General features: G+C 35.1%; 2 protein-coding genes across 2 annotated transcripts; one reads left to right on the plus strand and one right to left on the minus strand.

Moving 5' to 3' along the window:
* Nucleotides 1-2,970: 2,970 nt before the first annotated feature.
* On the minus strand, nt 2,971-3,282 carry LOC115228974. Its single transcript, XM_029799415.1, has one exon. The coding sequence runs from the start codon at nt 3,280-3,282 to the stop codon at nt 2,971-2,973; it is 312 nt and encodes a 103-aa protein (XP_029655275.1).
* A 7,976-nt stretch (nt 3,283-11,258) lies between these two features.
* Nucleotides 11,259-11,700, plus strand: LOC115228975 (B-cell receptor-associated protein 31-like; the record flags this gene model as incomplete). The annotated part of the gene is made up of 2 exons (XM_029799416.2): nt 11,259-11,514; nt 11,562-11,700. Coding segments are annotated over exons 1-2 (204 nt in total), but the record flags the coding sequence as incomplete, so codon positions are not given.
* Nucleotides 11,701-14,220: the final 2,520 nt, after the last annotated feature.

Genomic DNA, 14,220 nt, shown 5'->3' on the forward strand with positions numbered 1-14,220 from the left:
ACAAAGTCAATTCTCGATAATTACTACGTTAGGCTCGAAAGGAAGCTCAGTACTTAGCTAGGCCACACATTTATTAATAAAAAAATTAATCAACTAATTAATTGCCTAACTAAGTTTTGAGCCTTCGAAGTGAACAAGGGGTCCCACTCCACACATTTCCTCCTCTTCTTCATCTTCTCTGGTTCTGTAGATTTTTGAGAAGGTGCAGTCCAGCGTCTTTCGTTAATTAAATGTCATAAAAAAACTGGATTGAAGAGCATCGAACGAGATACTCTCCAGAGTCCTCTTAAAAACAGTTGACTGCATATCTTAATAATAAAATGGTATGGTGTGTGTCTGTCTGTCTGTCTGTCTGTGTGTCTGTCTGTGTGTCTGTCTGTCTGTCTGTCTGTGTGTGCACACCAACTTCAAATTGGCAATACGATGTCCTCGACTTACATGATGAGGTCCTTAAAACCTTCCCCCCAAAAAAATTAAAAAAAAATTTTCTGCATTTTGGTTAAAATGAACAACTACAATGTCCTCGACTTACATGATGAAGTCCTTAAAACATTCCCCCCAAAAAAATTAAAAAAAAATTTTCTGCATTTTGGTTAAAATCAACAACTACAATGTCCTCGACTTACATGATGAAGTCCTTAAAACCTTCCCCCCAAAAAAAATTAAAAAAAAATTTTCTGCATTTTGGTTAAAATGAACAACTACAATGTCCTCGACTTACATGATGAAGTCCTTAAAACCTTCCCCCCAAAAAAATTTAAAAAAATTTTCTGCATTTTGGTTAAAATGAACAACTACAATGTCCTCGACTTACATGATGAAGTCCTTAAAACCTTCCCCCCCAAAAAAAATTAAAAAAAAATTTTCTGCATTTTGGTTAAAATGAACAACTACAATGTCCTCGACTTACATGATGAAGTCCTTAAAACCTTCCCCCCAAAAAAAATTAAAAAAAATTTTCTGCATTTTGGTTAAAATGAACAACTACAGTGTCCTCGACTTACATGATGAAGTCCTTAAAACCTTCCCCCCAAAAAAAATTAAAAAAAAAATTTCTGCATTTTGGTTAAAATGAACAACTACAATGTCCTCGACTTACATGATGAAGTCCTTAAAACCTTCCCCCCAAAAAAAATTAAAAAAAAATTTTCTGCATTTTGGTTAAAATGAACAACTACAATGTCCTCGACTTACATGATGAAGTTTTTAAAACCTTCCCCCCCAAAAAAAATTAAAAAAAAATTTTCTGCATTTTGGTTAAAATGAACAACTACAATGTCCTCGACTTACATGATGAAGTCCTTAAAACCTCCCCCCCAAAAAAATTAAAAAAAAATTTTCTGCATTTTGGTTAAAATGAACAACTACAATGTCCTCGACTTACATGATGAAGTCCTTAAAACCTTCCCCCCCAAAAAAAATTAAAAAAAAATTTTCTGCATTTTGGTTAAAATGAACAACTACAATGTCCTCGACTTACATGATGAAGTCCTTAAAACCTTCCCCCCCAAAAAAATTAAAAAAAAATTTTCTGCATTTTGGTTAAAATGAACAACTACAATGTCCTCGACTTACATGATGAAGTCCTTAAAACCTTCCCCCCAAAAAAATTAAAAAAAAATTTTCTGCATTTTGGTTAAAATGAACAACTACAATGTCCTCGACTTACATGATGAAGTCCTTAAAACCTTCCCCCCAAAAAATCAAAAAATTATTTTCTGCATTTTGATTAAAATGAACAACGCGAATGTCCTCGACATTCATGATGAGGTCCATTAAACCTTCAAGGCAAAAATCTCACGTATTAAGAATATCCTTGATGAAAACGACAGCGAGAATATTAACAATGATGAACTCCCAATTATTCGCGATAAAGAAATTCAATTCATCCTATGTTTTTCTTTTTAAATTAAATGCATATATCATTATCGACCATGAATCAAAATTAAAGCTATTATCATATTTGACTTTGACAGAATGTGCAATCACAGATTGCACGACTTTGAATAGAGTGTGCAATTAACAGATTTTGAAAAACCACTTTGATAGTTGAAACCACATTAGCACAATCATTAACACAATTTACCACCAATTGACGCACGACCTTGAATAGAGTGTGCAATTAACAGATTTTGAAAAACACTTTGATAGTTGAAACCACATTAGCACAACCATTAACACAATTTACCACCAATTGACAGCGCAATCAGAAGAATTTGCGTAAAAATATTAACTATTTACTTGAGTTTTTCGTAAAGATAGAATTTATTTTCGGTATGCCTCTTTTCCTAAACTTTTTTATTATTCAAAATAATTTTTTAAATAGATAACCGAAGGAGGAAAAACGAAGCTGAAGAAAAAACGGTCAGCTTAATAAGGTAATTAATTAAATCTTTTTTGTGTGTCGCTTTCTTGCCTGCCGCATCTCCCCCTGCCCCATTTCCGCCAGTAAAAAACAAAAAAATAAAAAAAGAAAAAAAAGGAAATTACAAAGGAAAAATGAAAAAATTAAATATAAAAAAAAATAGACCACAAAAAATGAAAAAAAAAGTTTGCAATGACAATAAACAAGGCCCAAGGACAGTCATTAAAGGTAGTTGGGTTATTTTTAGAGAGTGAGTGCTTTTCACATGGACAGCTGTATGTGGGATGCTCGAGGGTAGGCAGAAGAGAAAATTTATTCATATATGCCAAGGAAGGACGGACGACAAACATCGTTTATCAACAGGCGATAGAATAGGGTTACATTAAACCAGGTAGTTTTATACATCTACATAAACTTATAGTTGTTTGATGAAACAGGCCCTCCGCAGGAGCTAGGTCGCGGTGAGCGAAGCGAGCTGCTGAGCTAGTAAGCCTATAAAGATTTATCTACATCCGACTGTTTTAAATACTTTTGTGGTATTTGGTGATCATTCTATCCCATGTCATAACTCACGGAATGACATGGACTTTAAGCTGGTGTATCAGTCATAGCTCGTTTGGAAGAAGGTCATAGTTCTTCCGCTTCTCCACTTCCACAGTCTTCAAACGATCTAGGTACATGATGCATACTTTCACGATAACGATCGCCTCGGCAACTTTATCGTAGACCACCTTAATGCACACGTTTGAATTCTCACGCACCGATTGAATTCGATGAGTTTGCAACTTTCTGGACTGCGTCAAGTCATACTTATTGCATAACAAAAGATGAAGAGACCTCGCCACCTCGTTATGGCTCCATTCATAATTATGGTAAAGCATACTCCCACACTTCGTGGCTAAATGGTCAACGGTCATCTCTACAGTGGTTACACTGTATTCTGTTGACCATTAAAAACGTTTCTATCCTGCAAATATGAGAATAATTGTTTTGATCGGGGAGAGTTATTTTCATATTTCAGTCACGTTGATGACGACAATACGTCAATGTGCGGGCTGTCTAGGCTGCTGAAGATGTCTTGTAAAGAACTCTTAAGTTGATCTTTTTTATTAGCTATTACCTTTGAGAACAACGATTAAACCTACACTGTCGCTTGTGGCGAAAGTTTGGAAGCAACAATTATCATTAGGGCAATTTAAGTGCTAAAATGCTATTTTACTTTTTATATTTTTTTAATATAAAATTGAATTTGGAATAATTATTTTTTAATTTTGTTAAAAAAAAACATACATTATAAATGCTATAAATGCTATTTGTAATTTTAAATGCTAATTTTTTTTTTAATGCTAATTTAAATTGCATTTAAAATTTTTTAATGCCACCCATATTAAATAAAATAATTTAACACGCTATATAGTATTTGAGTGATGCCAAACCCAAGTGTTGTTGCTTAAGAAAGCCAAGCGTATAGTCTCAGAATTCAAAGATGAGTTTTTACTTTTGATAAGTTTTCCTATTGAGCTAACACGCGCGTTGTTGTTGTGGTGCACTTTTTCTATTCATTTGTTCATTTGCTATTTGTTATTCAATTCAATAATTCTCTCTCTTTTTCCATTTCTTTTTGTCATCCATTTTTTCATTGTTTTTATCTTGCTCTCTTTTTATGTCTTTCTGTTTCCAACCCACTTCTGTTCTATGCTCTACTTGCGAAGTTAGTAACAAACGCAAGAAAGGGAAAGTCTGTTCTAGTTGCGACAGATTCTCCACCTTCTTGCGTGCGTCTTTCTAGGCGCGTTTCTGCCTCTCTCTTAATTTGGGACTGTCCTTCCTGCCGCACTTGCCAGCCGGTTTAGTGTTCCAGCCCGCAAGAATTCCCCGAAAAAGTGCCATTCGCAACATCCCCGTCTGCCGAGGAAGTTCTCAAATCTATCAAGCTCTTCTGCCGTCTCCGGAAAATCCCATTCAGAATCCCAAAAGCTGCGCGTATCTTTGCAGCCTCCTCCTTGTTCACCGCAATCGATAATGCTTGGCATCTGATGGCCATTCCGATTGGCTTAAGCTGTTTTGCTTCGCCTCTTTCGTCTCGGTTTTATTATTCCTTCCCTCTCGGCCATTGGCCTTTCTATAAACGACAACAAATCCGAAGTGGTGAACATCAATCTTAACCCAAATTCATTCACTGAAGACGTCGTAATTTGTTCAAGGATGTTGGATACCCACCTGATATCGTAATTACTAGGTATTCTTTTTCTTAATTTATGCAGATGGGGAAGTTGGTTTAAAGCAGCGAAATATTATTTTACGAATTTTGAAAAAATTTGTGAAATTGTTAACGCATTTCAGTCAGATGGAGTTTTAGTATCAAATGCTAAACATCATGTAAATAATCCCGATATTAAGTTGAAATTAACGGAGATAAAATTTAAATGTTATTTTTATTATTTTGGCGCCTGGGGATCATATCGAACACAGAGAGAGGATGCGTAGTCTGATTGGGAATGTCGGGGTCACCTAATTAATCTTGTTTTCTGGCCTGACGGTGCTCTTGGTTTTTAAATAAATAAATTTTTATTATTTTAAGTTATAGATTTTACAATTTTAAATGCTAGATTTGATCATTTTAAGTGCTAATTTTTTAAATTATAAATGCTAGATTTAGCGCAAAAAATTTTTTTTTAAGTGCTAGAACAAAATTGCCCTAATTATCATATTTGGGGCACGTGCTTCGGGAGAATGGTATAGGAAAAGAAATCCTGCTGTCTTCGTTCGTTGGAAAAAGGAAGCATGGTAGACCGAAACTAAACTGGACATCTGAAGTAGTGAAACTTACCGGACATCATTTGTCGGAAATAGCAGAGCTGGTGGGGGATAGAGTTTCGTGGAGGGACTTGTCTTACAGAATCGCCAATGGCCGGAATCGGCTGAATATGGCTTAACTTAACTTATTACCTTTGAAGTTTGATCAACTCCCTCACATTAAATTGGGTAGTCACCCAGACCATATTTAGCGGACACGTAGCCTTTTCTAGTTCCAAGGTGTATACAGCGCGCTTTTTCAACAGCATACACTCGACCCATTCCACAATGTGTCGTGCATCTTAGCAAGAAGTCACTCACTTAAGTGTATGATGTTACTCAGTCCACGTCCTAGCTGCCCGCTAGATAAGTATAATCTCTCCAATACGTTGTCGGAAAAGACAACAAATTTAATGCATTTCCGCTTACGGAACAATAAAAATAACCCATTTCGCACCAAAATCTTGACAACGAATTTTTAGCATTCGAATTATTGACCATATCAATAAAAGCCTCTTGAATATTTTCATCGACTAAACGTGGATCAAGATCAAACAGTGTACAAATTAATTTCAAATCAATATTGCCCAGTTCTGGAAAGTATTTACTTACTTCTTTCTGAAAATATGTTAAATGTGCATAAATAAGGTCAATTATTTTTTTGGTTTCAAATGCATCTATTTTTGCACTCTTCTTCAAAAGATTCAAGCATAGTAAAATCATTCAGTTTAACTTTTTCTTTTCACAGTTGTAACTTCATAACAAATACACTAATTTTTAACATTAAACAGTTAAAAAACTTAGTTCAATCCACAAAATCAACTATAGTTTCACGTCTCCCCTGAAGGGATTTGTTAAGTGAATTTATACAAGAAAAAAACATCTCAAGTAGACAAGCTATGAGATATCCATCAATTTCTAAATAAATTCTAATGATTTGGGATTGTTTGGGATTAAAATATTCAGATAATTCATTTTTCAAAAAAAACTTTGGCAAGGATGTTTCCTCAAATAGTCATCTCACTTTAGTGTGGAATAGCAGTTTTTCTTTCCCTGTCAAATTCTTCGCAAATTAGTCTGAAAATGTGAGAATGTAATGCACTCTTTTTAATATAATTCACGTTATGTACGTTTTACGTTTCACGAAGGAATTATTGAATATTAAAATATATTGAATAACGATAAAGGCACATGATACCAACCTTTACAATAACAATCTCTCTAGTGACTTTGTCGTGGACCACAATGTCTGGTTTGTTGTGCTGGACAACAATCAAGGTGCTTACTGGAGTATCCAGCTTTATGCCCAACCTCGAGTTCTCACACCGATTAGACTTGGTGGGTTCGAAACTTCCTGGACCGCCTCAAGTTATGGGAGATAGAGGGATTTCACTATATCGTTATGTCTGCATATGTAATCATGGTAAAGCATTTTCCCCCACTTTGTGGGTAAATGGTCAGCGGTCATCGCCTTACTCTTACAGTAGCTATACTGTTTTTGTTGACCATTAAAAAATTTCTATTTTGTAAATATCGGGAGAGTTATTTCACTGTTTTAGTCACGTGATGACGAGGATACGTATGCGCGGATTATCCAGACTGCCAATGAGAGTCTTGTGAAGGACTTTTGAGTTTATCTTTTTAACTAGGGATTCCCTTTAAAGTTTGATCAACTCCTTCACATCAATTTGGGTAGCATATAAATCATAGTTAAGCAACACATAACTTTTTATGATCCATAGGTGTGCACCATGCGCTTTTTCAACAACAAAAATGGCACCTTTCTTCCCAAACTGCACGATGTCATTGATTTCGCTGGGGTCAAATTCTATGTTAGTTTGCTTTTACAATGGTTTATGTTTTATGAAAAATTCTGTCTTTTGACCTTTTTCTGTTCAGAGGGTATATGCTTTTCATCAGTTTTTTTCTCCTAAATGATAGCAGGTTCACATTTACATACTAATGATAGCAGGTTCACATTTGCAGTTTGAGTTGGAGATCAGCCACAATAAAATGAAAAGGTGACTATTATAAATTGATAAATTTTGTCAGCGTGCTGTTCCTTTTAAACATTTTTCTAGGTGACAATGAACTCTCCTAATACTGGCACGTGTTACTAGATTTTTGGCAACGAGAAAAATGCTTTCGGACATTTTAGCCACTCAAAAATATTAAAAACCACGTGTCAATTCAAAAGAAAACTAATGCTGTTTACTCGAATTTTAAAATGGCATAGTTTGCCTATTGAATGTTTAAATCTATTTCGGACATAACACTGAAACTCGAACGTTTATTTCCCTATTCTTATAATAGCTTAAGTACAACTTACCAACAAAAATCGATTAATTTAAAATAGCAGCCATCAATAAGAATTTACTTGAAAAATAGTTTTTGTTTCAATGTATAATATTAAAAATCATGTTAGAAATTCAATGGCAACGTCTAGCAACTCATCAAACTGAAAGAAGGAAGTATTAAAGTATTCTGAAAGCATATTGCAACCAAGAAGATGTTCAATTACATCACAGCAGCTCACTTTCCAATCATTTTGAGAATCAGATATAAACGATTTTTTTAAAATGAGCATAATTACATTCTGAAGTTCCAATTGACATGCATCCTCTATTGGACTTTCAGCAATAAGGTCCATCAAACTGTTCATCATTGCATTTAATTGGTTCTAAAATTAAAAAATGGTAAGACTTGGTTGATTTCTTTAATAATAGTGTCATCTCGCAATCGGTTCCACAACTTGAAGTCCTCTCTAGTTGCGTTGTCTAAATATAAGTATAAATATACCTAATTCTGTATAGTCTCTTTCAGAAAGTTCCCCAGATTTATTAAAAGGTGCAAAGATGAGATGTACCTGATACAAAAGAACTAATTTATCATTCAATGATTCTCCATATATAATATTTAGACACATAACAAAATCCACAAAAGAAACATAGTTATTCTCAGATATCAATGAAAACAGAAAGAAACACAATGATTCAGGCGACTTTCCTTTATACCAAACTGAGAGACGATAAGATAAATTTTGAAATGAAAGATAGTCTAGACGAAACACATCTTCAGGATAGCTTAGAATTGAGTTGAGGTCACATTGATCTATTCCACAGCAAGTGTATGACTGCATTTTTAGCGTTTCGTGTTTGAACAAAATTAATATTTTTGACAAGATATTTTCAGGCATTTTCTGATATGGAACGTACAGCGTGTTTTGTAGCAAATTTTGATGGTTTGCTTTATAATTTTCCTTAAATGTTAAAAGTTTGTCTTACAATCATCATTTGTCGTGAATATTTAGCACGAAGAAAAATTATGAGGTCCATAGAAACAGATCTATAATTCACAAAAGCTGATTCTAGAAATCTACGTATTGACATCGACTAAATAATTAAAAACATTGGTTACATTAAAGTTTGTATCATATGTTGAAATTGTTCCAATGTACAAAGACACAATAGAAAACATTTCAGGGATCTCAGTAGCATTAGCAAGATCATGTGCACAACTTTTATAAATCTGAAGAGCCACACGGAATAATATCTATTTAATAATTACTTAACACTCACTAGTGGGCCGTCCAGGCAAAAATAATAATCTAAGATCAAAGCTGCCAATTTTGGAGGAAAAACGCTTAAAAAAAGTGTAAGGAACCAAGACAAAGATATTGCAACAATTGTAGTTGTACAACCAAAATTTTCTAATTCTGGAATATGTGAGTAAATTAAATCCTTTAGAACCTCTAGATATGAAACATTCAAAAATAACCACAATCAACGACAGCGCCCCTGACATTTTCGCTATAATATTCGTTTAGGCCATAAAACTCACATAACTGCACAAATAGCCAAAAAGCACTCTCCTCGCTACAGTAAATCAAAAGCATAGCCGCAAGAGAGTTCATAGACTGACAGTAGCCAATAGACGGGTTGTGGTAGGCATATGCCAACAAAATTCTTCTCAGCGATTGGATTCCAGGACCGTCCGCTGAAAATATGTGAAACTCGGGCAGAGTCCTAGAAATAACTAACGTAATCAACAATTAGCCTTATTAAATCTTTCTCAATTTCTTCGACTACATACGAGGAGACATGCTGTTTAGCTCTGTCGACAGCCATTCGGTAATATCCATTGCTGACAGCAAATCTGTTGACAGCCCCGGAATAGACCATCCAAACATTTTCTCTGTGAATGTCAGGAACTCCGTCAAGTGCCATATTACGTGTTTCTGGCAGAATGTACAGGTAATTATGACATCTAAGCAATATTAATAATATATGACAATTTATTTTTTGAAAGATGATCAGACCAACTTAAAACGTAGAAATGACAGAATAATTGATTAGTAAGTTCGCGATTAGACATTATGTGCGTTGTCTCAGTATCGAAAAATCTGTAGTATTTTCCTTCTAAATCTTGAAGGAATCCTTTGTTGGAATCAACTTTTATCGTAATGTCGTCACTGAGGTTCAGAAATGACATGATATGATCACTTTCAAGCCAAAAATGTAGTTCAAGCTAACAATATTTACAATCATGAAGAACCGTATCATTCTTGTATGTCAAAGTGAAAAAATTATTTCCTTTATAGATAACCCGTTTAATAATTTTAGTAGGTATGACAAAAGTGACTTCTGATTCCTATATAAAATTAAAAAAAATTCTAAAATAGTACGTTTCCATCAAATATCAAAAAATTTTCTGTAACCAACAACTCGCCTCTAAGGTCCTTACTGATACAGCAGTTAGTCTTAGATAGCAGCTCTTCATCATCTGGTAAATGTAAAGACCGCCTGTCAACTATCCATTTTATAATTACCTATTTTCCTGCCAATAAAACAGGGAATTAAGTCCTTCTTCTGATATGGTATTTTCTCCGCTGAAAATCAAAATCTTACAAATCTTACCATTTTAACATAAAATATGCAATATCCCGAAAATCGCGTCGATCAGTAAGGATAGAAAAACGGTACTGCCGATAATATTCAGAAATGTTACAGTTTGTCTATTGAACTCAAAAGAGATAACATAAGGAAGTTTTTTATCCATAACGAATTGAACATTCTAATAAATTGAATACTATTTTGATTACATTAATTGCAATCCAAGGAATAAAAATCTGGAAATGTTCGTCATCTGAAATATATCCAAACGACGTCAGCATAAGATATGCTGTTCCTCCAATGGGCATGCATTTGTCCCATAATAAGGCTGAATGGCCTAATTATTATTTATAGTATTTTTAAAATACTTCGTATAACATAGTCCAAATCTTTTTTCCGGTATACCGTGCTTGCTAAAAATAAAACAATAATTTAAATTATATTTTTTAAATAAAAATGGAAATTTAATTAATGGCATTATGTCCAATTAATAAAAATAAAATTAATAAGCACCATACATCGTGAAGGTTCTAGATGGACCATATTTTTAAGTTTGTTAAAAATAAATTGGAATAATTTTGTGTGGTCGGAAATTGTTACTAAAAAGTACTTAAATTAAAAAATGACTCATTTCACGACAAATGCTGTTTTCTAACCACAACAAAGATTCGACAGTTTTTAACTCGCAATTCTCTTTACAGATTACAAGAAATAGGCACAATAAAGCAAACCATAAAAGGATTCTCCGATTTTTATTAAAATTCTGTATTCTGGATGTCTATACGACATGAATAAGCTGTTTTTGTAACACTTTCTATGAATTAGACTTATTTTCAAGTTTTTTTCAACTGCGACAAAAGAATTTATAACTACAGTAGCCCTTAGAAATAACAAAGATTCCGTAAATACCAGTTTTTTGAGTTATAAACAGGCACAGGATATATCCACATTCTTAATTAACTTTAAAAATTTGCATAGAAGAATATTATTTAATATTTAAAATAATAAGCTTTTTGAACTGATAATTTTTAATAATTAATAGTTTAACTTATTGACTTATCTTGTTATGTCTTCTCGTTGGAGTTTGGAATGGATGTGCATTACTGGTCTACTCTACACTGAAATGATTATAGTTTTTCTACAATTATCTCACTTAATATCCGCTGCTAGGTTAGTATTTGTTACCACTCAATTTAGATGGAGAAAAATAGTAAAGAGTAAAATAGTCCAAAAACCACTGAGTTATCTGCAATATTATATGTCAATAATTTTTTTCATCTTATTGATTCTTATGACCGGTATTTTTATTTCATAATTCTCTGACTCGATTTTTCAAATTGCCAGAAACAGCAAAGAAAACAATAAAACTTCCCTGGTTGCTAATGCAATAGGGCAAATGAAATTATTTCGTGCTCAACGAAATCTCTATATTTTGTTCTTCTCAATGTTTCTTCTTTGGTTGTCATTTGATTGTGATGTTTTTTTAGGGTCATCTGCCGACTTTCTAGCATTCTTTCTCAATACACTACCATGTCAATCAATCATGAAGCTCTCATAAATCAAGCTAAGAATGCATCAGAATTCGCTGCTAATCTGTTGTGTGACGAGGCAGATAAAGAAAATAGATCGGGCAATGAGTTGGAGATTATTAATGAAGGCTTGGAGATATTTTATTTTATGTTAGAGAGGAGAGCTAAAAAGATTGAATTTGATGATTTAAGAGCACAGTGCGACGTTTTGACTGAGGAATATGCATTGCTTAAGGAAGAATTAAAGGTACTCTGAAGAATCGAAAATTCTGCAACTTGGTATAACAAGATTAGTTAAGTTTTATTTAGTTTGTTTAATGCGGTTTCATTAATCATTTCTTTCTGACCGATATTTTTTATTCATATTCTAATAGCTCTCATAATTATCAAAATAATTAGAATTTTTAACCGTCGTTAGATCCGGTTGCGTCCACCCAGATCACCTGAGGTCTTGGCCGTTCTGAGGTCTTTTGCGTTTAACAGCAGCGGCAGGATAAACGCCTTAAATTTATCCATCTCCGCGATCTCCTATCCTCACTAACCCAAGAACCCGGGAGGGACTTGCCATCTTCCGTCACTCGTCTTTATTCGCACATTGTCTCGGGCGCAGTTTCAGCCGTCGACAGAGATCATTTCTCTGCTGGGCTCATTGTCTTGTCGAAGACCGAGAGTGGCGTGTGGCCCATTGCGGTCGGTAACGTTTTCAGGAAACTCTTGGCAAAAATAATGTCCCACAGGGCGGTCCCCTTTCTGAGTCTGTAGTTCCTTCCTTTTCAATATGTTGTCAGCGTAGCATAGGACTTGCCATTGTGTTAGTCAAAGCCCGAATACGGAAGTTCATTGTAAAACTAGACGTTAGTAACACTTTCAACTGCGTTCGTCGGGACCATCTGCTCGATGTGGTCTTGGTGAATTGCTCAAAGCTTTTTCAAATCGTAAAGCTGGCGTATTTTTTCTTTAGGTTCCTTTTGATCTATGACAAAATTATCATGTCCGAATGCGGTATTCAGCAGGGTGACTGACTGGGCCAATTGCTGTTTGCCCTTTCTGTTGACTATATTGCACGTAACCCTGTTCAATGTTAACTTCTGGTATTTGGATGACGTGACGATACATGGACACACAGAGGTCGTTATAGAGAACGTAAACAGAATCACTTTTAGTTTCTCCAAGATCAAACAATCTCTAAACGGCGGCAAATGTGAACTTGTCAATATTTCGCTCGCCCCTGGTCCTCTCGCCAATACATTTTCTTTTCTTTCCAGGCCAATTGATGGGTTGAGGCTTACTGTTAACAGCGATCTAATTATACTGGAGTCGCCAATTTCCGACCATGCTATAGCAAAACCTTATTGTCTGAATGAAACAAAACTAAACTGCTTACTGATCGGATTAGTGGGCTTGACTCACATCTGACGTTTTTCTTATTGAAAAATTTCCTTTTGGTGCCAAGACTGACTTACATTCTTCAGATCCCTCATATTTCGTTGCCGCTGATTTATTATCCAGAATCGACAATTTCGTCCACAAATCCTTAACATTCCATCTCGATTCAAGGATCACTGGTAACGGTTTTACCCGTACCAGCCTACCTACACGTTTCGGGGAGATTGGGATTCGCTCTTGTGCAACCTGGCTTTGCCTTGTATCTTTATTCCACGTCGGCTTCCAGAAATTCCGTTTGCTCAGTTCTACATTTCTTTCTCCAACTTAACGAGCTCTTGGAATACTCCTCTGCCTGCCGTGCTTGCTGTTCACTTGGCCTTGATTTCCCTGCGATTCCTTCAGTCCACAGGGGGTGGGACGAGATCTTCTGATTAAATAATTTACGCAAACTCCGTTCAGAGTTGAAGCAACTTTAACTGGTCTTACTAAACTGCGTATGTCAGCCGCATACGGAAGACTGGCTCAAACCACTCACAATCACCACCATGGGATTACTACTGGATTGATATGTGCTTACGTCTGGGTTTAAACATCTGTCAGCCCCACCCTTGCCGGTGAGTGTTTACAATTTCGTCAAACTGCTTGCACGTTTTGTCGTATAAGAAGAGCGGTGGTAGAATCCCTTCCCACACTCAACTCAATGACTATGTCGGATGGCTCTAGAGTCGGCTGGTTTCCCTTACACTCTAGAGCCAGTTGACCTTTTTCAGAGCGATGGCAAGCTCCCAGACGTTGTTTTTGTTGACGTTTATGTTTGTAAGCTTAAACATAGATATTTTTTTCAAGTAACAAAAAAAGTCTATATGTTATTACACTGCCAATTACAAGAAACTCGTGGGATTTCATACACTAAACGAAAAGCTTATGTCAGACTTCGGGTCTTCCTTTGACTTTGTCATCCGCTGTTGTCCATAAACAGATATCCTTTTCGATGTACATATGATCAAATATATTGCTATCCCTATCATTCCAAATTGGAACTGGGTATTTTCACGTCACGACGGCCTAAGCCAGATCATCCTCCGGTCTCTAAAAATAGCAGGCTTCAGTTGGAGCATATATCGTAGAATACAGAAGATCGAATAAAATGACTACTTATCCGTTCAATAAGAAAATGTGTCTGGTTTGGGACCCAACACGAATAGACACATGACCGTGGAAACGCCAATGTCTAATTAAGAGAATTTTGATC

This window comes from Octopus sinensis, unplaced genomic scaffold (assembly GCF_006345805.1).
Source record: "Octopus sinensis unplaced genomic scaffold, ASM634580v1 Contig11541, whole genome shotgun sequence".
Lineage (NCBI taxonomy): Eukaryota > Metazoa > Mollusca > Cephalopoda > Octopoda > Octopodidae > Octopus > Octopus sinensis.

Excerpts from the sequence above, each read along its gene's own strand:
- LOC115228974 (XM_029799415.1), bottom strand. The coding sequence starts at position 3,282 with ATGACCGTTGACCATTTAGCCACGAAGTGTGGGAGTATGCTTTACCAT.